The sequence below is a fragment of the Geotrypetes seraphini genome, chromosome 1 (assembly GCF_902459505.1).
Source record: "Geotrypetes seraphini chromosome 1, aGeoSer1.1, whole genome shotgun sequence".
In the NCBI taxonomy this organism is placed as follows: domain Eukaryota; kingdom Metazoa; phylum Chordata; class Amphibia; order Gymnophiona; family Dermophiidae; genus Geotrypetes; species Geotrypetes seraphini.
In genome coordinates, this window is record NC_047084.1 from 370476198 (window position 1) to 370502668 (window position 26471).

At 39.9% G+C, this 26471-nt stretch overlaps 1 protein-coding gene across 1 annotated transcript in view; it reads right to left on the bottom strand.

The window, feature by feature from the left end:
• Window positions 1–26471, bottom strand: part of POLR2B (RNA polymerase II subunit B) — a 163277-nt gene that overhangs the window by 45410 nt on the left and 91396 nt on the right. Inside the window, exons 12-14 of the mRNA XM_033915184.1 lie at window positions 15570–15709; window positions 15144–15255; window positions 4473–4627 (exon numbers count right to left, since the gene is read on the bottom strand). Of these exons, the coding sequence (XP_033771075.1) occupies window positions 4473–4627; window positions 15144–15255; window positions 15570–15709 (407 nt within the window). The remainder of the gene's footprint in view (window positions 1–4472; window positions 4628–15143; window positions 15256–15569; window positions 15710–26471) is intronic.

Genomic DNA, 26471 nt, shown 5'->3' on the forward strand with positions numbered 1-26471 from the left:
AAAGCATCAACTTACTCAATGCTGGAGATGCCAGCGACGAATGTTGAGAAGGACGAGAGTGCTTCTTAGCTGGTTTATCAGATGGAGCTGGTACCAATGAAGCAGACATCAGGCAAGTAAAGTGACCACCTGGCCCAATCAGGACCTGTTCATTAGGTTAAGGCCAGTCACACATAAGGTGGGCGTATGTGCTTGTTGTTGAACCTTCAGTAACAAGGCACAGAATATCTTGACAAGAAATGAAACAAGACGGACTTCGTAGCAATGCCTGTGAAGCTCACTCATCCAAATTCACAGGAGACAGTTGGGGGTTCATGCAGATGGTGACCTTGATTGTTGAGCACACAGCTTGTAAACAAGTATCAGGCAGGATCTATGATGCTTGGCTCAGAAAGATGGTTTATGGACTAGCAAGACCTGAAGCTCCTGAAAAGTAAGGCAGGGATACCCCTATAGTAAAGCATCTTCTTTGGTAGAATTGCTGAACTATAATGGCAATGAAGGGCTTCTTGAAATGCATCTGCAGAAACTTCCATGGCTTTCCTTGAAGGAATTAAGGACTATAATGCAGAAAAATCAATCACTATATACAGGTTACACTTAGCTTATGGGTTAGGGTGAGGTCACAACTATTAAAACAGAGAGTCAATTTTAGAGCAATGCCACCTACAGAACATCGGAGGGTTAGGGGCTTATCACACTGGGACAATTTATAGACGAAGGCAAAGTTCTTCCAACTTCTGAACTGGAGGATGAATATGGGCTGAGACAAAGATCACTTTTCCTACAGGTAAATCACCGACTTCATAGGAAGGATGGTCCTCCTAGAGTTATGGATGGAGGAAACTCTCCTAGACTGGGCTATGAATGGGGTTACTGATAGAGGCTGTATTTCCAGATTCTACAAGGCATTGGTGCTGCATGATGCTAAACCAATAAAATACATCTCAATATGGGAAACAATTTTGGAAAAGGAGTACAACCCAAAAACTTGGGACAAGATTTTTAGGAATTTACCAAGCGTATCTATAGCTAGTAATATGGTGTAGAACTGTTATAAAATACTATACCATTGGTACCTTACGCCAGCTCGCTTGAGTCACACATTGCTTATGTCTGTTGGAGGAACTGTAGGGAATGGAAAACTTTTGTACATATTTAGTGGTCCTATCTGAAGGTACAGATATTTTGGGATATGATTTTCAGTTTGCTGACTGATATACTTAACAGACCTTTGCTGAAGATCAAGGAATGCAGTCAGTTGGACATTAAACTGCCAAAGCTTCCAGGAAAATTTTTGAAATTGGTTATCAATAGTACCATGGCTAGAAGATTGGTTCTAGCGCAGCGATCTCAAACAGATGGCCCGCGGGGCGCATGCGGCCCCCCAGGGACTATTTTGCGGCCCACGATCTGTCCTCTCCACTTCACAAGCTTTCCGATTGTGGAGAGGACAATCGCGTACAGACCGCGACTGCGGCTCGCCTAAAGCAGGGGTCCCCAATCTGCTTCCCTTCCCACTGCCCTTCCTTAAGCCACTGCAATCAGGGAACAGACTAGCGCTGAGGTCTTAGCTCTCCCTGCTTATCTTCCCCAGCTCGGAGCAGACCAATTCTCGCCACCCGACATCAATTCTAACATTGGGGAGGAAGTTCCAGGCCAGCCAATCATTGCCTGGCTGGCCCGGAACTTCCTCTCCGACGTTAGAATTGACGTCGGGTGGCGAGAATTGGTCGGCCCCGCGCTGGGGAAGATAAGCAGGGAGAAATAAGACCTCAGCGCAGGCCTGTTCCCAGATTGCGGCGGTGGCGGCATGTTCCCCAATGGTGGTGGCTTTGGGGAGGGCAGGGAGAAATAAAGAAAGGGGGGGAGATAGGGAGACAGAAAGAAGGGAGACGGGACACAGACAGAAAGGGGCATGGAGAAAGAAAAAAAAGAAAGGAGGCACGGAGAGAGAGAAAGACAGACATATAGAAAGAAAGGGGGCATGGAGAGAGAGAGAAAGAAAGAAGGGGCAGGGTGAAAGAAATAAAAAATTGGGGGAGGGAAGGAGACAGATGCCAGACCAGGGGAAAGGAAGGAAGGAAGGAGGGAGGGAGGGAGAGAAAGGAAAGAAAGAGATGTCAGACCATGGAAATAGGGACGGAAGAAGAGAGAGATAGAAGGGAAGGTAAGACATGGAAACGTAGATTTTGAAAAAAAAAGCAGAAAAAGTTAATGCCAAAGATGGATGCAAGGCAGAAAGTGAAGACGGAGAGAAAAAACAAACAGTCAATGGACAAGAAGGCCCTGGAAACATAGTTAAAAGCACAGAAAAATAAAGTCACCAGCCAACAAAGGTAGGGAAAATGATTTTATTTTCAATATAGTGATTAAAATGTGTCAGTTTTGAGAAAGGAAAGATATTAAACTTTAAATGTCAGGGCTGCAGAAAAAATAGGGTATTTGGAGAGCCGCAGAAAAAATAGTTAATGACCTTTTTCTGGTTTAATCATTTTACTTTTTCTTAGAACTTATCTGGACAAGGAATACTGTTAAATAGAAATCAAGTTGGTACCGTCCCCAACCTTTTCATGTCCTACCCACCCTTTTATTTTATTTTTACATTGTATTTAATCCAATTTTATTTATTTTTTTTTCCCCTCATTTTTTTTCTTAGTATTTTTATAATCACAATGTTTTTAATACCATATTTATTGAAATTGTTTTGATATTTTTAGTTTTGTAAATCGCATTGGATTTAGATATTGCGATTATATCAAACATTAAATAAACTTGAAACTTGAATTTTGCATAAGGTAAAATGACAGTTTATAAATCTTTCCTTTAACTAAAGGAAAGATTTATAAATTATAAAGAGTTTTACCTCATGCAAAATTGTCATTTCTTTAATAAGACATTAACTATTTTTTCTGCGGCCCTCCAAGTACCTACAAATCCAAAATGTGGCCCCACTAAGGGTTTGAGTTTGAGACCACTGTTCTAGCTGCATCGTTGAAGCAATCAAAACAAAGGCCCCCACTCTTTCACAGCTCCTTGCCAAAATGAACTTTGTTTGATGTACGTCCAAGCTTAGGCCTTTAGATGGAATAGACTGGTGATTAAAAATTGATACCCATATGTTAAATGGACTACAGCTTTCTGTGATCCCCCTTCTGAACTGAGGGGACTAAGGAGGGAAGTGGTGGGGAAGGTTATGATTTAATAGTCTGAGGCAATGTGCATTGTACCGAAGAGTTACAGTATAATATCTGTGAAACTTTTGACGTTTTCTGTTATTGTTTTGATGCTTTGCAAAAGGTTTAATAAACCTTTTTTTTTTTTTGGGGGGGGGGGGGAGAATAAAAAAGTAAATAACTGCATCTGCAGGCCCCTGTGATATTCAGATGTCTAGTTGCTAGAGAGAGAAGTTATGTCTAGTTGCTAGAGAGAGAAGTTCCTTTACTGTCAAACTGTGGTTTATTTGAGGGTCTATATTTTCAACACCTCCAACCTTCTCCCCCACAGAGATTATCTTACAGTCTCTCTCTGTTTAGGAGAAAACCCACAGTGGATTTCTTCTGCACAGGCACGTGGCCATAGGAACATAACCCAGCTGTCTAGATTGTGGACGGCATGTGGCAGAGTTCTGAAATGAGAAGGGGCAAGAAATAACCTAGCATCTTTAGAGGGAGACACTTCCTGCCTGAAGAGAAATGGGAGGCAGAAATCTCTGGCAGCTGAGTCCTTATGTTTTACCTTTTCCTGGTGTTCTGCCCCATGCTCAACTGTTTTGTGGCTGGAAGTTTTACTGTCTTTGATAATGGAAGACTCGTTGTAGGGTTGAGGGCATACTTCCCCAAGCCCTGGAGGTCTTGATCTTACTGAAGAACATGCAAGGAACCCAATTTTCCTTGCCTCACAACACATGCTGTTGATGTCAGTTGTGTGGGGGTGGAGGAATGGTCTGAAGACTGACAACTATACCCACCCCTAGATGTCCCCACCAACAGAAAGGAGGCTGCATCTAGCTTTGTGAAGAAATTGGAAGAGTTGTAGCTGCCATCATTTCTCCTTGCCAACCTTCCCCAATGCTGCCAGAAATGGGCTCCAAGGAAAGGGAGTGAACATGATCTGTCAAATTGAGTTAAGTCATTTTAGCTTGGTATGCGCATGTGCTAATGTATGCAACCCAAAAACTACACAGAAACAGGACATGCGGCCTATTCCTCATTGTAAATTGTTTCTTTTCCTATCTTACAAATGGAGCTCCTTTCTGTGTATTGATTTATTTTGTTTGTGAACCACTTAGTTCTGCTAGTCAGTTGCTGTGATGCATCAAATTGTGAATAAATAAAATGCAAATAAATACTCTTCTAGCTTCTGCAGTTTATAGCTTGGGAACACACAATGAAACGGAGCTGGCATCCTTAACCAAATACAATTCTTTTCTTGAAAGGGAGCATCTAAATTTGAGCATTAGAGATGTGTACCTGTAGTTGTTATACTCCCGCTCCTTTAATTGATCAATATGTCTCTTCTTCAGTAGCAACTTTTGTTTTTCAACAATAAGCAACGGCCTACAGATGCGGCCTGCATCCGTGTAGATCCGAATCTCTCGCTCCCTTATATCCCTGATCATAGAGACCTGGAATAAACATGCAAAACAGATTCAAGGCAAAAAAATATACAGGGCTGTTCAAAAAGTATCAGACCTTAATTTTTTTTGCATAAACAAATAAAGCTAGGGAGGCGTGGTTTGGTGCATGTATGTAGGCAACCCTAATGCACATGCTTGAATTTTTTCCCACCTACAGATGTCAGTCACCGGCAGACCGCCGATGAGTGAGGAAGTGTAAGTGAGCGCCATCGGATTTTTGTTTTTGACAAAATGACAGAAAAAGTTGAAAGCTACTGCATTAAATTTTATATAAAGCTTGGCGATTCCCAAATGGAAACAATCCGCAAGATTCAACAGGCCTTCAGGGGATAAAGCAATGGGCACCACACAGATAAAGGAGTGGTACAACTGCTTCAGAGATGGTTGCACATCAGTGGAGAGTGAAGCACATTCTGGTAGGCCCTCAACATCCAGAAATGAGATCGTCATTGACCAAGTGAGGACCCTTGTGATGCAGGATCGTCGAATCATGATCAGAGAACTTGCAGATGAGGCGAGCATCAGCGTTGGATCTGTTCATTCCATTTTGACTGAGGATTTGGGCTTCAGGAGAATTTCAGCGAAGTTCGTGCCATAGCTGCTAATGATAGAGTAGAAGTAACTCCGTTTGGAGACTGCACAGGACATGCTGGAGACTGTGAACAGTGATCCCATCTTCCTCAGCAGTGATCACTGGCTACGACTCAGAAACCAAGTTGATATCATCACAATGGAAGCATTCAACATTCCCGAGGCCAAAAAAAGCTAGGCAGGTCAGCAGCAATGTGAAAGTCATACTGACCGTCTTTCTTTGACTCTAGTGGCATGGTTCATCACAAGTACACACCACAACCATCACCAAAGGGTACTACCAAGAGGTTCTGTGTTGCCTTCGTAATGCTGTGAGACGCAAATGGCCGGACCTGTGGGCAACGGACAATTGGCAGCTCCATCACGATAAAGCACCTGCCCATTCTTCACATTTGATACAGAGTTTCCTGGCCAAACACAACACACCTGTGATTCCTCAGGCTCCCTACTTTCCCAACATGGCTCCATGTGACCTATGGCTTTTCCCCCAAGCTGAAAATGCCCCTGAAAGGGACCAGATTTCAGTCAAGAGAAGACATCATGCAGAATGCAACGGACCAGTTGCGAGCAATCACAAAAGAGGCGTTCCAGCACTGCTTCCGACAGTGGCAGAACTGTTGGAAGAAGTGTGTGGCAGCCCAAGGGGATTACTTTGAAAGAGATTAGTATAAGATTGTTGTATCTGAATACGAGTATTTTTTATGCATAAAGGTCTGATACTTTTTTTTTCCCAAAATCTTTATTATTTTCAAAACTTACAGTAAGTGTAACAATAAATACCATATTTTATACAACAACACACTTATTATTCCATTAATATCCATTACAGAATTAGTTCCCCCTTCCTCCTGAACAATCACAATGCAATCACATAAAATTTCTATAATGAACCCCAATATATCTACCTGGACAAATTCAACATTTTAAATGATAACCAGTCAGGCTTCTGCTCCGGACACAGCACTGAAACTGTCATCGCTTCTCTGGTAGACTACCTTAATAACCTGTTCAGTCAAGGCACAAGCGCACTAGTCCTGCAATTTGATCTTAGTAGCGCCTTCGACTTGGTCGATCATGCCATTCTTCTGGACTGCTTGGAGTCTATCGGTATCTCAGGCAACGTGTTAAAATGGTCCGGGGTTTCCTAGGTAAACGCTCCTACCAAGTTTACAGTGACAACTCACATTCCGCCAGCTGGGCCAGCACCTGCGGAGTCCCACAGGGCTCCCCCCTGTCCCCCACGCTAGTCAACATCTACCTGGTCGCTCTAGGTAATCTACTGCTAAGCTTGAAGATCAAATTCTACATCTACGCCGATGACATCACCTTAGTCTTTCCCCTAACCAACATAACCCCCGAGATAAATAATCACCTAGCTTCAATCTTAACGCAAATCGAACTTTGGATGGCCGATTTCAAACTGAAACTCAACTCAGATAAAACCAAATTCTTCCTGGCGAGTTCAAACGACAAAATCAAAGACCCCTCAATCTCCCTGAACGGCCAAGTCTTTCCCATAACAAATTCCTTAAAAATTCTAGGAGTGACTCTCGACCGCAACCTTATCTTCAAAACTCACACCGACCTTCTGGTCAGAAAAGGCTTCTCCAACTTATGGAAGCTAAGATCCATCAGAAAATACTTCGACGCTCCCTCATTCCACTTACTTGTGCAATCCTCCATCTTAAGTCTACTCGACTACTGCAACATTATGTACCTGGGATTTCAATGCTAATTGCAACTCTTAATGATATAGGCGCCTCTAAGCTTCTTTTTATATGATCAGGAATTTTGGGACCATTAACTAATTTTAAAAACTCTGAACCATCTTTTTCTTTATCTGAATAAGACTCGGAAGAATACAAAGCTTTATAAAAACTTAAGAATTGTTTTAAAATAGGTCCATCTTTTATTGCAATAATTTTTGTTTTTCTTTTCTTTGCTTTAAGATAATTTGCCAATAATCTTCCTGCCTTATTTGAGCTTCCATAATACATGGTCTGTTGAGAAAACAAATCTTTCCTTGCAAATTGTGACGAAATCTCATTATATTTACATTTTAGTTTTAAAAGAGCCTGTAGTTTGTTCCCATTTTTCAACCAATTTTGACTCTAAAACCTTAATTTCCTTTTCTAAATTATAAAATTGTTTTTTAAGCTGTTTCCTAACATATACTGAATATGATATAATTTGACCTCTCATAATGGCCTTAAATGCATCCCATAAAGTTACCACTGAGATTTCTTGTGATTCGTTAATTTGGAAAAATTCATTCATTTTTAATTGGAATTCTTCAAGAAAATTTGAATCCTCTAACAATGCATTATCGAATCTCCATAATGATCTACCATTTTCCTGTTCAGGAAGATTAAATTTAATCCACACCCCTCCATGATCAGACAAAATAATTGGATCTATAGAGGCTTGTGTTACTTGCTGTGTTAACTGACTTGAAACAAAAATATAATCTATTCTTGAAAAGGATTTGTGAACATGAGAACAAAAAGAAAATTCCCGTTCATTAAAATGAAGCATCCGCCATATATCTTTTAAATCACAAGATTGTACCAAATTATCTAAGCCTAATGATTTCATAACTTTACTAGGTTTTTTATCCATCAATGGGTCCATAACAGCGTTAAAATCCCCCGCCATTACTAAATTAGAAGTAGCCAGTGGTAGTATCAACTGTTGCAGAGTTTTAAAAAATTCACTTTGTTTAGAATTTGGGGCATATATATTAAATAGCGCCAACTTAGTATTTCCCAGGCTCATTTCTACATGTACCCATCTTCCTAAAGGATCTGAATCTATCATTTTAAAAGTAGCTAAGCATTTTTTAATCACCAAAATGGCTACTCCTGCTTTTTTCCTTATCGCTGGAGCAAAAAAGCAATGCTTTACCCAACCATCTTCCAGTTTCTTAGCTTCTATGGCCAAGTGTGTCTCTTGAATATAGTAAATATCTGCATTTTGTTGTTTCAGAAAGGTAAGCAATTTCTTTTTCTTTATTGGATGGTTGAGGCCATTAACATTAACCCTTTCAGGACCAAGGGACATATTTGTCCCATAACTTTAAAATCCTATAAAGTTTGATTGGGATAGTCTACAGTTCTAAATTTGATATGTACGGATTCCATATGATACTGCCTTTATGTAAACAAACTGGTTCCGACATTCATTCATTAGCGTCGTTGCCAGATTGACGAGAAGATTCACTTGCCACACTGTCCATAAGCCAGAAGTGTGATTTAAAAAAAAAAAAAAAAATGATATTTCACAAAAAAAATCAATTGTTTGGCATCTGCAAGCCCTTTTTACCATAAAAATGTCGTCAAAACCACAAAAATTGGCCTACGATCCTTATGGTCCTGAAAGGGTTAATTGAAAAAATTTTCAACTCCATTATAATTATAATATTGTAATAAAAAGGGACTGTAAGAGATACCACAAACCATCAAATACTCTATATAAATCATATTTCCCATGCATCTCAATATCTTTCATTACATCCATACCCATATTTAAGAAAAACCCTTCCCTCTTCCCTCCCCTACCCCTCAAATAAAATGACTACCTTGGAACACACATAGGATTAGAAATCACAATACCCCAACTCCGGGCAACTTATATATCTTTTCCTCCCCAATCAGGATTCTGAATTAATAAGTTTGTAAATTAATATCTTAATATGATTTCCTAATTTTCAATTCATATTACATTAAAATCTTTACTATTCATTTATTTTTAAAAATCTTTTCAGAAAATCTTAACCATATTACTTCATATTAAATATATTGTTAAAAACCATTTCATACACACTAGATTTCTTTATGTAAATATATAAAATACATGAACAAATAAGTTTATAGAATATTCTTTCCCCATTAATTGTCCCCTTTTCACTCTATCTATATCCTTCCATGCTTACCCACCCATTTTAAATAATTTCAACTCAACAATATCCCCAAATTTATAATTTATCATTTAACTTTCATCAAGGAAATTTATTTAAATAATACATATTAAGTTCAATCTAACTTAAATTAGAAAATAGATCCTAAATTCATATTCAATTAAAAAGTATATATATATATATATATATCTTCCATATAAAATTACGCATCAATCTATATATTTTCTTCTTTGAATTACATTATATTTTCTTCCTTTCCCTTTCCTTTTCCCTTCTCTCTCTTCTTTTCCCCTTTTCTTTAATCCTCTCTATTTAATGACCAATACATCTAAATAAATTCATCTTTATTACTATGAATTAATTAAAAACCCATATGACCATTGTTGTTAACACTATAATCTCAATCAAACCTTAACCATTAACTAAAAATTAGTCTATGGCATTCCATTCATAACATTGACCTTGAATCAATTCATATTTTCCTGTATACATTAAAATCCTTCTTAATATAATCCAATTTAATCTTCATAAACAACTTTAAAAACCTAAGAAAGAGTTCCCTTCTCCAGTAAACAATTAATATTTCCTAATATAGAAGATATGGTGGGGCGTGGCTTGGAGCGCGCAAAAATGGTGGCATAACTGCGGTGCTCCTCGAATCCAGGCAACTAACTGAAAGAAAATAGTTGTTTTGCTTCGCTCACCCGAGTTATAAATAACTGAAAACAGCGTCGGAAATGGCTGCTACAAGGCAGGGGAAGTCGGAGAAGCCGTGCACAACGGGTGTATCGACGAAAAGATCAAAGGTCACTCCGGTGTCGCCGTCAAATGTGCCAATCCCGTTAGAAAATGAAGAGTACTCCGACAAAGCAGATATAATGTCAGAGTTGTTTAAAATCAAGTTGATGCTGACTGACAATGCAAATAAAATATCGGAAGTCAAAGAGGAAGTACTAAGTCTAAAGCAGGAGATCCAGACTGAAAGGCAGAGGATGTCAGCGATTGAGGAGAGAGTCGATCGGTTGGAAGATATCACACAAAAGTGTGAAGCTGAAAGACAAGCTATAGAGATGTTAAAAAATCTCGGCAAGTTCAGTATTATGGTAATTCAAACAAGGCTGGAAGATTATTAGCAAATTTTCTTAAAGCAAAAAAAGGAAATCTAAGATTATTGCAATTAAAGATATACAAGACAATACACACACTAACACTAAGGATATTTTAATACAGTTTCTTGATTTTTATAAATATTTATATTCTTCTGAATCTTATGAAAATAAAGAACAAGATGGATTAGATTTTTTAAATTCATTTATTGGACCAAATGTTCCGGATCATATAAAAAGAAGTTTAGAAGATCCTATATCTTTAAAAGAAGTAGAATCAGCATTGAAGTCTCTTAGAGTTGGATCCGCTCCAAGTGGTGATGGATATACTGTTGAATTTTATAAATCATTTCAAAATATTATTTTACCATATCTATTAGATTTATATCAGTACCAAATGAATAATGGGAATATATCAGGTACTATGGCTGATTCTGTAATTATTGTCTTGCCAAAACCAAACAGGGATCCTACTTTGGTTTCAAATTACAGGCCTATCTCTTTATTAAATGTAGATGGTAAATTGGTTGCTAAAGTATTAGCATCAAGATTGGCAAAAGCTCTTCCTTTTATTTTTGATGTCCACCAAACAGGATTTATTGCTAAAAGGCATTCTTCAAATAATACTAGATTAGCATTTCACTCTTTAAATTTAGCAAAAAATATTAATGATCCAGCTTTTATAGTGTCTTTAGATGCAGAAAAAGCATTTGATAGAGTGGAATGGAGTTTTATGTATCAAGCTTTAGAATGGTTTGGTATAGGCCCCGGTTTTATTAAAATGATTCAGACATTGTATAGCTCTCCGGGTGCAAGATTATATATTAATAATAATTTATCAGATAGATTTAACTTGCGAAGGGGGATTAGACAAGGTTGTCCTTTGACCCCCTTACTTTTTGATGTTGTTCTTTAACCCTTATTAATTGCAATTAATCAAACTAAGGGGATAAAGTGAATCCCATACTCTAACTGGGAATTTAAACTTTCTGCATATGCAGATGATATTTTACTATATTTAAGAGAACCGGGGAATACTGTTCCATGTTTACTTAATCTTCTAGAGAAGTTTGGAAAATTTTCTGGATATAAAATTAATTGGAGTAAATCTGAAGTTCTTCCAATTAATGTTCATTGTACCAAAGGATTATTTGATTCATATTCATTTATATGGAAAGATGAAGGTTTAAAATACTTAGGTATTATTATCAAAAATACAATTAAGGACACAGTGAAAGAAAATGAAAAACTTTTATTAAGAAAGATAACAGAAATGTGTGAGCAATGGAATCCTTTACACCTCTCTTGATGGGGAAGAGTTCAAACAATTAAAATGATGATATTGCCAGTGGTTTGTTATCAAATGAGTATGATACCAATATATTTTCAGGGGTCATTTTATAAAAAGTTAAACAATGTTCTTACAAAATTCGTTTGGTTTGGGTAAAGATCCAGAATTGCTTTAGCATCATTACAAAGACCAATTGTGGAGGGAGGGGTAAATTTTCCAAATTTTTATAGGTACCATCAAGCCTATATTCTAAGACAGGGTATGTATTGGATCCTCCCAGATCTCATGGAGAATGTACCTGATTGGTTATATTTAGAATGGCGGCTCCTGTTCTCATTACATTTAGAACATGTAGTTAGTATAAAATTGCCTAGAAAATACAAAGATAATAGAATTTTACTGGATACTTGGAAGACCTTAAGATATATTAGTAATCTATCACCAGATCCAATTGCTAAATCACTAAATCAATCTATTTGGGTAAACTCCAGGATCAAGATTGGCGGATTTAAGATCGTCTGGAAACAATGGATAATTGCAGGTATACGGACATTGAATGATGTTATTTCAGAAGGATCACTGCTTAGTTTTTCACAATTGCAACATAAATTTGGCTTAAATAAAACACAATATTTTAAATGGATGCAATTGAAGCAGGCTATTCAGGTACGGTTCCCTGAATGGAAGGGTCTTAATAATCAGTATAGCTTGCAGGTTCTCTGTTTTCAGGAGGACTTTTTGGGACACCAAGCCGCAAAATGGTATAAATTGTTAAATGGATTTTTAAATAAAAAAAAGAAAAATGGACTTAGGGATATTTGGAGTATTGAGATTGGACAGACAATTTCTGCGTCTCAATGGCCACAATTTTGGTCCTGGAGGTTAAGGTCTACAAGGTCAGCATTTATGAGTCAAACATGGATGTTTTTGTTACATTGAGTTTTATGGACCCCTACGCGTTTGCAAAAGATAGATAGTACTAGGTCTAATAGATGCTGGCATTGTAGATTAGAAGTTGGGACGTTAGATCATTTAATTTTTTTTTGTCCCTGTGTAAATGCTTTTTGGAAACTAATTTGGCCCCAAATTAATAAATTATTAGAAAATCATGTAGGACTCTCATATGACACTATCATTTGGTACAGCAATGAGAACTCAGAGTCCGATTTCTGCAAACAATAACAAGTTATTGTTGATATTAACAGGGGTCGCCATGCAACAGATTACTCAAAATTGGAAAGATTATTCTAAATTAAATTATACATTTTGGTGGAACTCAGTTTGTCATATATATAAGATGGAAAAGGTGTTAGCGTTACAACAAGGGAATTTTCATAATTTTAAAAAGATTTGGGAACCATTGACTAATTATTCTAATGATCAGATATCTTAGCACATGGGTAGTAGATATGTGGGGGCGGGGTGGGAAATGTATATCATATGGAAATAGGAATATTGATAAAAAGGGGGGTATTTATTCTGTATTACAGGATGATTTGTTTGTAAATACAAGTGATATGACAATTGATTATAATATGTTTAATTCACTTGTTGTAAGAATTCAAAAATGAATAAATAAAAATTAAAAAAAATAAAATCTAGAACCTCCAAAAAAAATAAAATATAGAAGATATGGGATGTTTTCTTTTTCCTTTTTCCTTCTTCCTTCTTTTCCCTTTCTTTCTCTAACATCTTATATTTGAGAATTTTATTAATCTTTTCCATAAACTAAATGCTGTCAGTATTTAATTTATTTGACTGAGTCATACTATCACATCAATCCTGGACTTCCTTTTATGTTATGTTATGGCCGTTCCAAAATGAAGAAACCTTGTCTCTCTTCTTTTACCAATTTCACTATTATAATGTCAATTTCAATATTTGTTAAGTTCAATATGCTGATGCATCTTGGAAGAGTGAGCACATGTAGTACACAGTGCTTAGAATCCCACAGATCTTTCCTATCATCCTGAAAACCAATTATTCTGTACCTCTTCCTTTGCTTCTTGATCATTAAGCATTATGTCTGATGCATTTAAAATAACCTCTTCCTATTAAAGTTGATACTTCCAAACATGAATATCTTTTCATTAAGGAACGGACTAGAGATTCTGCTGATTATGTCTCTTTTTTTTCTTTTTCTTCTTTCTTCCCTCTTTCCATATTCAGATTGTTAAATATAACAGATTTCATCCATTTTCTTTTTCCGTCCTATTGTTAGATGTTAGTCTTTTTCCTTCTTTAAAGTCCATCCTCTTCTTTAAGTTAACTTGTCCAAAATTTCCAAAAATATTGTAAAGTCTAGGTTGTTAAATTAAAACCATTTAAATAGACATTGGCTCAGAATTTGACAAGAAGTCCTTTAACTTTTCCGGATCTTCAAAATATAAGGACTTGTTTCCACTTGTCACCCTCATTTTTGCAGGATGGTACAAGCCATATGTCAGCAGCCCCTTTTCTTTCATTTGAGGTCTTAACTGGAGGAATTGTTTTCGTATGTTCGCTGTGTTTTTTGCAAAATCCAGCAAGAACAGCAACTTTGATCCTTTATAATTTAAGTTTCTGTCAGCTTTAGCCAAATTTAATATCTCCAATGCCTGCTGGAATCGTAAGAGCTTGAAAATTAAAGGCCTTGGCTTCACTTGGTTAGCTGATCGTTTAGATGGAATCCTGTGTGCTCGCTCTATTTCTATGGGATATTTTGAATTTAACTGCAGTAACTTTGGTAAAAGATTTTCCAAAAATTAGATAGCGTTTCCCCCTTCCAAATTTTCAGCTAATCCAATAATTTTCACATTCTTTCTCCTTCCTCTATTCTTGTAGTCCTCAAGTTGTTTCTTCATTTCTTTAATATCTTGACTGTCAGTTTTACATTGAATCGCGTTGATTTCCATCTGCTCCATTTTGTTTTCTATTAGCGACACTCTATGATTGGCAACCTCCATCTGCCTGTTTAAATTCAACACTTCTTCCTTTACTTCTGAAATTCTATTTGCGTTGTCTTGAAGCATTTGCTTAATGCTCCGTAATTCCGCCATTATTTCGTTTTTATCTAACATGTCTGCAGTTTCAGCAGGGAGAGGCACTTTTGACGGTGTAACTTGTTGATCGTGTTTAACACACTTCGCCGTCCCTCCTGCCGCGAAAGCTGTTTCTAATTTTGCTTGCCGCGTAGTCACCATACTAAACAACTTTTTGTTATAGCTACGAGAAAGAAAAAGCTGCAAAATACTTTTTCAAAATTTTCTACGTGCTGCCTGGGTTAGAGGAACACCGCGGTTACTCCTCCATCTTGGGCGCCGCCAAGCCATGCCCCTCTAGGTCTGATACTTTTTGAACAGCCCTTGTATATTCCTCTTAAAAATCAGTAGCATTTTTTTTTTCAAAAATGAACTCTTAAAAATTTGTAAACCCTTTCAAAATCATAGGTGCTTGGGATTCTTGCTTAGCTTTATATAAAATGAATACAAAGGTCTTGCTTTGTCAAATAAAATGTAAGGATGAAGTCTTCCTAAGTTGCTACTAGAACATGATCTCATTGTAGAAAGATCATCAAGTACTTTATAAGAGAGCTAATTTAAGGCACAGATAACAAGTCACCTCAGACACAATGATATCCATCTGTCGTCGCAACTTCCTTAGTGTGTTCATCAGTTGCTCTGGGTCCTTGTGTATTCCCACCCAACATCCATTCACAAAGATTTTGGTTGCACTATTCAGAACAAAAGACACCTCATTAGGATAAAGGGGTTGGGACTTGATAAATCGCTTTTTCTGTGTGCTTTACACAATCAAAGTGGTTTGCATATTTTAGACAGATACTTATTTTGTACATGGGGGCAATGAAGTGTTAAGTGGCTTGCCCAGAGTCACAAGGAGCTGCAGTGAAAATCAAACTCATAACCACAGGGTGGTGAGGCAGCTGCTCTGACCACTAGGCCAGTCCTCCACTTAAAATGAGTTAGGAGGAGAGGAATCAGCTACCACAAACACGAGTCAAAAAACAAAGGCAACACCAATACATACTCAGCAATGGCCGCAGGAGAAATTTCTTCCAGATTCTCCATACTCCATTCCTCTAAAAATTCCAGAATTGGGGATGGTTGAGATCCAACAGAAATGTAAGCCATCAAAGCCAAGTTCTTGACAAGACCTACTGCATGACCCTAAGAAACACAAAACAGTTATGTACTTATTGCTTATATTTTTGTTAAATTTTTAGTTAGTTTTCATTTTGTCTTTCCTCTCAAGAAGAGTGATCATGAAAATACTACTGACATTTTTTAAGACCATCCCCAATGTAGCAAATATTGAAAACAGCAATAAGTTTCAATTACATTGTGGTGTGCTGCAGGGATCAGTACTATCACTACTCATGTTTAATATTTATCTAAAAAATAGAAAATAGGCAAACAGAATATAAAAATATATATATATATAACCACCTAAAGATATTCACTCAATAAATTCTGTTATCAGAGACGTTTTCTAGTTAGTCTCTGACAATGGAATTTATTGAGTGAATATCTTTAGGTGGTTATTATATTTATCTAAGCCTTTGATAGGTTTGATCTATTCATTTAGACTAGATGTTTACTGTTATGCTGACGATATCCTCATTTTAGCCAAAGTGTCTCCTATATCTTTAGATATCATTGGTCTACAACAGGTTATGCAAAAAGTCAGAAAACGGATTACAGAAAATTGGTTAGTATTTACCACTACAAAATCTTTGCCTTGGATAACAGATAATAATATCCCTAATTTAAAACCTGTATTGTTTGACCATCAGTTTGTCCCTATGCCTAAGTTTAAGTACTTAGGAATAATAATTGATTCTGCCATGGACTTTGTAAATCAAATTTCATCTTTGATCCAAGAGTTTTTGCGCACTCCAGTTGCTCAGATGAAGGAGAAATTAGGTTCTTACCTGCTAATTTTCTTTCTTTTAGTCCCTCCAGACCGGCACAGAAACTGATAGGTTATAATGCAACTTGACCAGCAGGTGGAAACAGACACAAACTGTGCAATCCAAAGTACAATCAGTCTGACAAATAACCAAGCAGAACTAAGAAACTAATAACTGAACTATAAACAGCAACATCACTCCCAGAAGGAGAATAGCAACTAACAGAGAAATACGGTTGAATATTGATTAGAACAAGAACTTTCTCAAAACCGTCCCCACAGCTCACAAGCTACACCAGACGAAACAAACATCACTGTTCTTATAATCTCCCCTAACAACCCGACAAACAGACACTGCCAAAAAAAAGTACTCTTTGAGCAAAACACCGAATAAAAAACAACAGGGTAGGTCTGTGCCGGTCTAGAGGGACTAAAAGAAAGAAAATTAGCAGGTAACAACCTAATTTCTCCTCCTTTATTGTCCCTCCAGGCTGGCACAGAAATTGATGGGATGTACCAAAGCCGTACCCATCATGGGTGGGACCCCCAAAGGGCCCCTACAAGAGCACGCTCACTGAACACTGCGTCCCAACGTGCCTGAACATCCACACGGTAGTGTCACACAAAGGAATGGAGAGAAGACCAAACCGCAGCCTTACAGATATCCACTGTAGGTTCAAGAAAAGACTCAGTCCAAGAAGCTGCTTGACCCTGAGTGGAATGAGCCTTGAGAAATTTTGGAACAGGCTTCTTTAAAGAAGGTATGCTGAAGCGATAGCCTCCTTGATCCAGCACGCAATGGTAGCCTTGGAAGCAAAGTCCCCTTTACGAGGACCCGTAAGAGGACAAAAAGATGATCCGACTTCCAGAACTCCTGGGTCCACTGAACACAAGAGCGAAGGACCCTATGGACATCCAATTTGCGCAATTGTCTCTGCTCCAAAGAGCCCTCCCGACTACCCAAGAACGGGAGGACCATGGACCGGTTGACATGAAAGGGAAAGACCATCTTCGGCAAAAAGGAGGGAACTGGCCGCAGCACAATCCGCTCCGTAGAGAACTCCAAGGAAGGAAGGCCTACACAAAAAGGCCTGCAGTTCGGACACACATCTCAAGGAAGTAATAACCACCAGGAAGATAGCCTTAAGAGTAAGGTCCTTCAACATGCTGGGTACCAGAGGCTCAAAAGGATGCACGAGCATGGAAAGAACCAGATTGAGATCCCAGGATGGAACCGAGGCCACATTGGAGGTCAGAGCAATTTTGCTGCTCTCAAAAATCGAACCACATCCATAGAAGAGGCCAAATGCCAACCATGCAACAAACCACAAAACGTAGACAATGCTGCAAGCTGAACCCAGAAGGAGGACCAGGCAAGGCCCCTGTCCAGGCCATCCTGCAAAAACTCCAAGATGTGAGATAAAGAAGCAGAAAAGGGAACCATACATGGAACATCACATCTCAAAGAGATGCCAAATTTGCACATAAGCCCGCATGGTGGAAAGTCTCCGGGAACCCAAGAGGGTGGAGATCAAATTATCTGAATAACCTTTCTTACTTAGGTGCTCTCTTTCAAGAACCAAGCCATAAGAAAAAAGGGACCAGAATCAAACATTGGAATGGAACCCTAAATCAGAAGGAGAGGGGCAGCAGAAGAGAATCCTCCAATCTGGAGTCACCAGAATCATGCAGCCAGCATGCTGAGCAATGCGACAGACTGTGCCCACCATCAGCCAAGAGGGAAAAACATACAGGCTGTACAAGATCATCCAGCCTCTTAGCTTGGTAATCTCGGCGCCAACTGAAGAATCGTGGTGCTTTGGTGTTGACACTCGTGGCCATCAGGTCCATGACCGGCCAGCCCCAGACCTGCACAAACAACTCGAAAGCTGCAGGACCAATACATCACTCTCCGGGATCCAGCATGTGACGATGGAGGAAGTCCGCCTGGACATTCTCCACTCCAGCTACGTGAGAAGCCGAGATGTCCAGGAGATGAGTCTCTGTCCAAGTCGTGAGCAAAGAAGCCTTCTGCGCCACCAGATGATTCTTGGTCCCCCCCCCCCCCCCAACGATTGACATAAGCCGCCGCCATGGTATTGTCCAAGAGAGCCCAAACCGATTTGCCCTTCAGTAACGCCTGGAACGCTAGTAATACCAACTGGATGGCTCTGGTCTTCAGAACATTGATCGACCAGGACGTCTCTTCAGGAGACCAGCTGCCCTGAGCTGAGCGACCAAGACATTGAGCTCTCCAACTGAGGAGACTGGCGTATGTAAGAAGCACTGTCCACTGAGGCTGATCCAGACTCACTCAGATTGGAAGAGCGTAGCCACCAGCAGAGGCAGCAACAAAGTAACCCTCGATGAGGAACAGGAGAGTCCAGATCGTGCGTCTCAGGCAACCACTGTCGAAGAAAAGCATACTGAAGTGGTCGCATGTGAGCTCAAGCCCACCACACTACGTCCAGGGAGGCCACCATCGACCCCAAAACATGTAGATAATCCTGTGCCCGAGGACACCGACAATCCATCAGAAAGCAAATCTGCAATTTGAACACTCGGGCCTCCAGAAAGCACTCCCCAAGCTGGTGTTGAAGAAAACTCCAAGGTACTCCAAGTGCTAAGACAGAGTGAACCGGCTTTTGAATAAGTTGATGACCCATCCCAGCCACTGCAGGAACTCCACAACCTGTGTTGTAATCAGGGAGCTCTCCTCAAAGGACTTCGCTTGAATCAATCAGTCGTCTAGATCACAGTTCTTCAACCGCCGGTCCGTGGACCGGTGCCGGTCCGCAAAAAAATCTTGCCGGTCCGCGAAGGATTCGGTCCCCGCCGCAACGAAAGGCTGGCATCAGCTGACTTGTAACTTCCTGTTGCAGTCGCTGTGCGGGGACTCCTGCCTTGTCTCCGCACCTCCAGACCACCAGCGGCAGCTCTGTGTGCTTTTAACTTCGGCACAGAGCTGTCCCTAAGCAGTAGTTTAGCGCTGTTTCATGAGGCAGCCTCGGGGCCTTTGCTAGGCCGGCCCACATCGCATCATCGAAGTGGGCCGGCCTAGCAAAGGCCCCGAGGCTGCCTCATGAAACTGCGCTAAACTACTGCTTAGGGGCAGCTCTGTGCCGAAGTTAAAAGTACACAGAGCTGCCGCTGTTGGTCTGGACTCTTGGGCCGCTGAAGGAGGGCAAAGAGCAGCTGTCCTGGAGGTTTCCCTTCCTCTCGCCTTTGCAGGTCCCTTTTTTTTTTTCCTTCAAACGGCAACGGGCCCCAGCATCGACATCAAATAAGTTCAATTGTTCCTTGCAAGCGGTTCTGCTCAGCCAAAGCTTCCCCTCTGACATGAGCCACCCTCAGGGGAAAGAAAGTGACCTGCAAAGGTGAGGGGAAGGGAGCAGATGATGGAATGGAGGAGATGAGAGAGAGAAGGGGATAGATGATGGAAGTGGGAAGAAGGGAGAGAGAGCAGAAGGCAGATGGATGTCAGTTGAGAGGGGAGAGCAAATGCTGAATGGAAGTGGGGAAAGAACACATACTGGATGGAAGGAGATAAATAAAGGGGGAAGAAAATAGTAAGATAATGGAGGTGTGAGGGAAAGGGGTGACAAGCTGTGGGTAGACACAGTGAAAAGAGGGAAACGGGACTAAATAGTAAGAAAGAATTTAATTTAGATGGAGGCAGAAAATAGAGAAGGAAGACCAGAGAAGAAAAGGGAAGAGAGAGCAGAGAACGATATCAGATCTGAATGGAGGAAATGAGAAGAGAGAGATGCTAAAAACCACAGGGGGGAGGGAAGGACAGATGCCAGACCATGAGGGGAACAGAAGGAAGATGATGGATGCCAGACCAAATTGGGGGGGGGGGGCAGGAGGAGAGATGGCAGGGAAAGACAGACAGTGAATGGAAGGGGCAGATGCTGGACTGAAGAGACAGAGAAGGTTATCATGCCGCTGTACTGGGCCATGGTACGCCCTCACCTGGAGTACTGCGTCCAGCACTGGTCACCATACATGAAGAAGGACAAGGTACTACTCAAAAGGATCCAGAGAAGAGAGACTAAAATGGTTGCCGTACAGTGAAAGATTAGAGAAACTGGGCCTCTTCTCCCTTGAGCAGAGAAGATTGAGAGGGGACATGATAGAAACATTCAAGGTACTGAAGGGAATAGACTTAGTAGCTAAGAACAGGTTGTTCACCCTCTGCAAGGCAGGGAAAACGGGAGGGCACTCTCTAAAGTTGAAAGGGGATAGATTCCGTACAAACGTAAGGAAGTTCTGTGGTAGAAAGCTGGAACGCTCTTCCAGAGGCTGTTATAGAGGAAAACACCCTCCAAGGATTCAAAACAAAGTTAGACAAGTTTCTGCTGAACAAGAACGTGCGCTGGTAGGGCTAGTCTCAGTTAGGGTGCTGGTCTTAGACCAAAGGGCCGCCGCATGAGCGGACTTATGGTCATGATGGACCTCTGGTCTGACCCAGCAGTGGCAATTCTTATGTTCTTAGGGCAAACACTGGCTGGAAGAGAGTGAAAAGGCAATGAAAGCAGAAACCAGAGACGACAAAAGGTAGAAAAAAATAATTTTATTTCTATCTTGTGATTCAAATATATCAGATTTGAAATATGTATCTTGCTAGACATAACTGGGGAGTGCAAAGCCCAGGCAGTGCTTCTTTAGCTTCCAGCTGGCTTAGGGCTCTCTCTGACCAGGGGGCAGTTGCCCTAGTTCCACTCCCCTAACACCATTCCTGTCATGTGTGACTGTGGTATTCTGTTAAGTTTCCAAGTTTCCAAGTTTATTAGTTTTTTAATATCCCGACCATCAAGTGAATATCTGGCCGGTTAACAAAGTTTTGTATTGGCTAAAAATATTATAAAATAAAGTGAACATAGAAGACATAGACTAGACAAACTGGATAGTGAGGAAAGTGGGGGGAGGAGGGGAGAAGTTACAAAGTTTAGAGAAAGAGGGGGGGGTGGGGAAAGGATAGAACGAAAGGGATAGGGTGGCATTGTTGAGGCAAGTACTTATTCGCAGGAGGAGGTAGAAAAATGGAGAAGGAGAAACAAAAAAGAGAAGATTTGAAAGGAGAAAAAAGTGATTCTAGGTTCAATTGAAAGCATCTTGAAATAAGAATGTCTTTAAGCCTGACTTGAATTTAATTAGATTTTGTTCGTCCCGTAGGAATTGTGGGAGAGAATTCCATAGTGTGGGGGCGGTTACTGCGAAGTTGGTTTTTCGGGTGTAGTAGAATTCTTTTAAAGAAGGAATAAACAGGAGTTTTTGGTCGGTAGATCTTAGTATACGAGGGGAACTTTGTGGAATTAGTAATTTATCGAGGAATAGTGGTTGATGAAAAAGTTTAATTTTGAAAGCGAGTAAGATGATTTTGTAGGTGATGCGATGATTGATGGGGAGCCAATGGGCCTCTTTAAGGAGGGGAGTGACATGTTCATATTTGCCTTTTTTATATATTAGTTTTATTGCGGAATTTTGTATTAATTGCAGTCGTCGTAGTTCTTTTTGAGGGAGTCCGTTAAGGAGGGAGTTACAGTAGTCCAACTGGGAGATGACTAGGGAATGGGTCAAGATGTTGATAGAGTCAGTGTTTAGGATAGGACAGAGCGATCGGATAATCCGGAGTTTAAAATAACAAATTTTAACGACCGAGCTTATGTGGTCGTGAAAAGATAGTTCTCTGTCGAAGATGACGCCGAGGAGTTTGATTTTGGTTAGCATTTGTAGGGGTAAAGATTTGATTGTAATTGTTCCCAACAATGATTCAGATGATTTGATGGGAAGAAGAAGTCCACAGGATTTATCAATGTTGAGTGAGAGTTTGTTTGAATGTAGCCAGTCGCTTATGGTGTTTAATTTATTGTTTATTTCGGTTATGTCTGAAGCGTTAGTAGTATTGATAGGATGAAGGAGTTGAATGTCGTCGGCATAAGCGTAAATAGTAAATCCTATGGATTGAGCCAGAGTAAGAAGTGGGGATAGGAATAAGTTGAAAAGTAGAGGAGATAAGATTGAACCTTGAGGAATTCCAAATGTTTGGGGTATGGTAGGAGCAGTTTCGTTTTTTGCTTGAACTTTAGAGCAACGTTCGTGGAAATAGGATGTAAACCAAGAGAGGGCACTTCCGGTTATACCACAGTCTTTTAATCTGAGGAGAAGAAGGGAGTGATCGATAGTGTCAAAAGCCGCGGACAGGTCGAGGGAAATTAAAATAGTAGATTTCTGATGATCCTGGTAATAGTGTATGGTTGAGATAAGTCCTAAGAGTGATAGTTCTGTGGAGTGTGAAGAGCGAAAACCGGTTTGACATGGATGTAGTGCATGGGTTTTTTCGAAAAAATCAGTTAATTGCGAATGAATAATTTTTTCTGTAAGTTTAGAAACTAAGGGTAAATTAGCTATAGGTCTGTAATTTTTAGATAGAGTGGGATCAGTATTATTTTGTTTGAGTTTAGGGAAGATGAGAGCTGTTTTCCAGGCAATCGGGACCAAATTCTCGGAAAGAGATTTGGAAATCATTTCCCAAAGGTATGGGCCGAAGAAGGAGTAGAATTTTTTAAGGAGTATCGGAGGGATGCTTTCCAAGGGGTTATTAGTGGGATTAAGAGATTGTAAATTGAGAGATAGTTGAGATAAAGTGGGCATTTTGAAGCTATTGAAGGAGCTAAAGGGAAGTAGAGTCGAGTCAGCTGAAGTTTGAACAGAAAGTGTAGGAGATGTCGAACCTAATAGTGATCTGATATCTTTGATTTTAGTGTCGAAGTATTGTGAAAGTTCCGCTGCTGAAGGTAGGGTTGAAGTAGGTGGGTTTTGTTTTTTTTTAGAATATTTAGAGAGCGACTGTGCAAGACTGAAAAGAGTAGAGGAATTACGGGTAGATGAAATGAGCTTAGCATAATAATCTTTTTTAGTTTGTTGGATAGTTTTTTTATAGGAGGATGCTTTTTCTTTGTAATGAATGAGGTGATTGTTAAAGCGTGTCTTACGCCATTTATTTTCTGCTGAACGCAATTGTTTGCGGAGAAGGGCTAGTTTTTCGTTGTACCAGGGGTGGTGGTTTTTTGTTTTTTTTATTTTGGAAGATTGATTGTTGGTGGTTTTATGTTCGGATTTGGGTGCTAGAGAATCTAATAAGGAGGATGTATGTGTTTCCCAAAGGGGGAATTGTTCAGAGAGTGAAAGCGAAGAAAAGTCTTTGAGATTTATGTCGAAGGAAGACTGAATGGTCGGAAGTGTTATTTTGTTAATGTCTCGAGTAAAAGGAATATTAGGTATTTGTTGATCGTGCTGGGGAAGTAATGGTAGTTTTAGTTGCCAAGTGATCAGAGTATGATCTGACCATGGTACTGGATGGAAGAGGAAATTGTTGAGAAGATGATTGATAGAGTTAGAACTTAGGATCATATCAAGTGTGTTTCCAGCGGAGTGTGTAGGCATGTTGATATGTGGAGAGAGCGATAGATCAGAAAGCAAAGTTAACAGTTCAGAGGTATTGTAGTGATTAGGAGAGTTAAAATGTATATTGAAATCTCCGAGTATTATAGATTCGGGATAGGCAATATTAAAGTCAGATAGGGTGGAGGTAAGGGCAGAAAGTGAGAGTTTAGATACAGGTGGGGGTAGATAGATCAAGAGGAAATTGAGAGAAGAACAGTGTTTAAGGGAAAAATGGAGAGTTTCGATTAGAGGATTGGAGAATGGGTTGGTAATATTTGACTGAAGAAGAATGGAATTATGGTAGATGACAGCTAAGCCACCTCCTTTTTTTTTGTTTGGCCGGGGTTGAAAAATTGCTTTATAGTTGGGGGGGCAGGCTTGAGTGATGTAAGCGTCTTCTCCCAGTGATAGCCAAATTTCAGTGAGACATAATAATTGGAGATTATGTTGTATGATAATGTCATGTATTAAATGGTATTTATTTTTAATGGAACGTACATTAATCAGGCCTGAGTGAAGTTTAGAGGAGGGGTTATTTTGTTTAGGGTTGGTGGAATGTAATGGTATGGAGATATTGTGCCTGGGTCGGATGATAGTAGATGTTACAGGAGGTGTGTGTTTGTGTGGTCGATGGCCCCAGAAAGAGGGGATAGAGGACATTGTATTGGGAGGGATGGATGGAGAAGTAGAAAGAGAAAAATGGGGAAAATGGTGGATTACAAGAGGAGAAATTAATAAATAGCTTGTGAGAAATAGGAGTAAGTAGGATGGAAAAAGGCTTGAGAGTTGTTTAATTGTAGATAAGCAGTGTAGGAAAGAGGATAGAGTTTGAAGGAGCTGCATGAAGGAGCGCATAAAGGAGCAGGACCTGCTCCTTAGGTGCGCTCCTTTGGCGCGCGCCTTTGCGGCGTGCGCCGCAAGACAGAGAAATATATAGGCGGTGCTACCGGTGAGAAGAAGTGGGAGGAGTCGTCCGCGCCGCCGCTTTGCGGCGGCGGTCTCTTAGAGGAACAAGAAGGCCTGTTGGAATCAAAGGGGAGAAACATTAGAAGAGTAAAGTGGTAACAGGAGTGACTAGCAAGAAAAGGTAAAATGAAAGACAAATACGACGAATGAAACAATATAAAAGTATTATAGCAAGAGAAATATTAACTAATAAAAGAATTATAGTTGATAAAACATGTATACTGGCAATAGTTAAAAAACAGAATATACATATAAACTTGTAAGTTGGCAATAGTTACTTAACTGGTAGAGTTGAAGCTGTTAAAACTTAAATTAAATAAAGTAAAATAAGTAAAATATAGTTATTATTAGTTCAATCGGAGGTAGCAGTTCGAAAACAGAAGATTAAACTAAGTAGAGGTGAGCCAGGGAGTAATGAAGTCAAACAATGCAGTGTAGCGTGCGCCGCAAGACAGAGAAATATATAGGCGGTGCTACCGGTGAGAAGAAGTGGGAGGAGTCGTCCGCGCCGCCGCTTCGCGGCGGCGGTCTCTTAGAGGAACGAGAAGGCTGGTAGAGTTGAAGCTGTTAAAACTTAAATTAAATAAAGTAAAATAAGTAAAATATAGTTATTATTAGTTCAATCGGAGGTAGCAGTTCGAAAACAGAAGATTAAACTAAGTAGAGGTGAGCCAGGGAGTAATGAAGTCAAACAATGCAGTGATATTTGTGTAGCATTCTGTAATAATTTGGCTTATTCAGTTTTCTTGATAGTAGAGGGGATATATGTGAAGGGGAGGGGAGACAGGGGTTTTGTTGATCTTTGCCTGTATTATTTGTATTTATAAAATGACAATTGTATAGAATATTGTTTCTTTTTATACTTTAATAAAATATGTTCAATATAAAATCATAACTATTTGAGGCTTGTGCGGATGGGATCAGATGGTTTGTGGGACCGACCTCGCGGGGACGGGGCGGCGATGGTTTTTTAAAAAAAATTTCAGTCTTAGTAGTTTGCTGGTCCACGAAATAATTATTTTATTTCCGCCGGTCCATAGGTGTAAAAAGGTTGAAGAACACTGGTCTAGATAGGGATGAACCAGAATGCCCTCCCTGTATAAGGCCACCACCACCACCATCATAATCTTGGTGAAAGTCTGCGGAGTTGTGGCCAGACCAAACTGAAGTGCACAAAACTAATAGTGCTTTCCCAAAATCGCAAAGTGAAGGAAATGCTGATGGGAGGCCCAAATGGGAACATGCAGGTAGGCACTGGAAACACCACTTTGAGGTTGAGCAACCTTTGCAGCATCTGACAAAAAGCTCGCTTCTTTCAAGTCACCTGATAAGGAGAAGAAAGGAAACGATCCGGCAAGGGTTAGAAAAACTCCAATGCATATCCATCCCAAATCACTTCCAGGACCCACTGATCCGTTGTGATCTTGCTATACCCCTGGTAGAACTCACACAACTGGCCTTCCACCAGCACCAGGGGACGGGCCCACAAGGAGTCAGTGGATCAGGTGGGCAGTGGAGGTGCCTCCGAAAAAGTCACATCCCATCCACTAGGCACTCGAAAAGGACTGCATTTGCTAAAAAAAGGCAGCCGCCCTCCCAACCAGG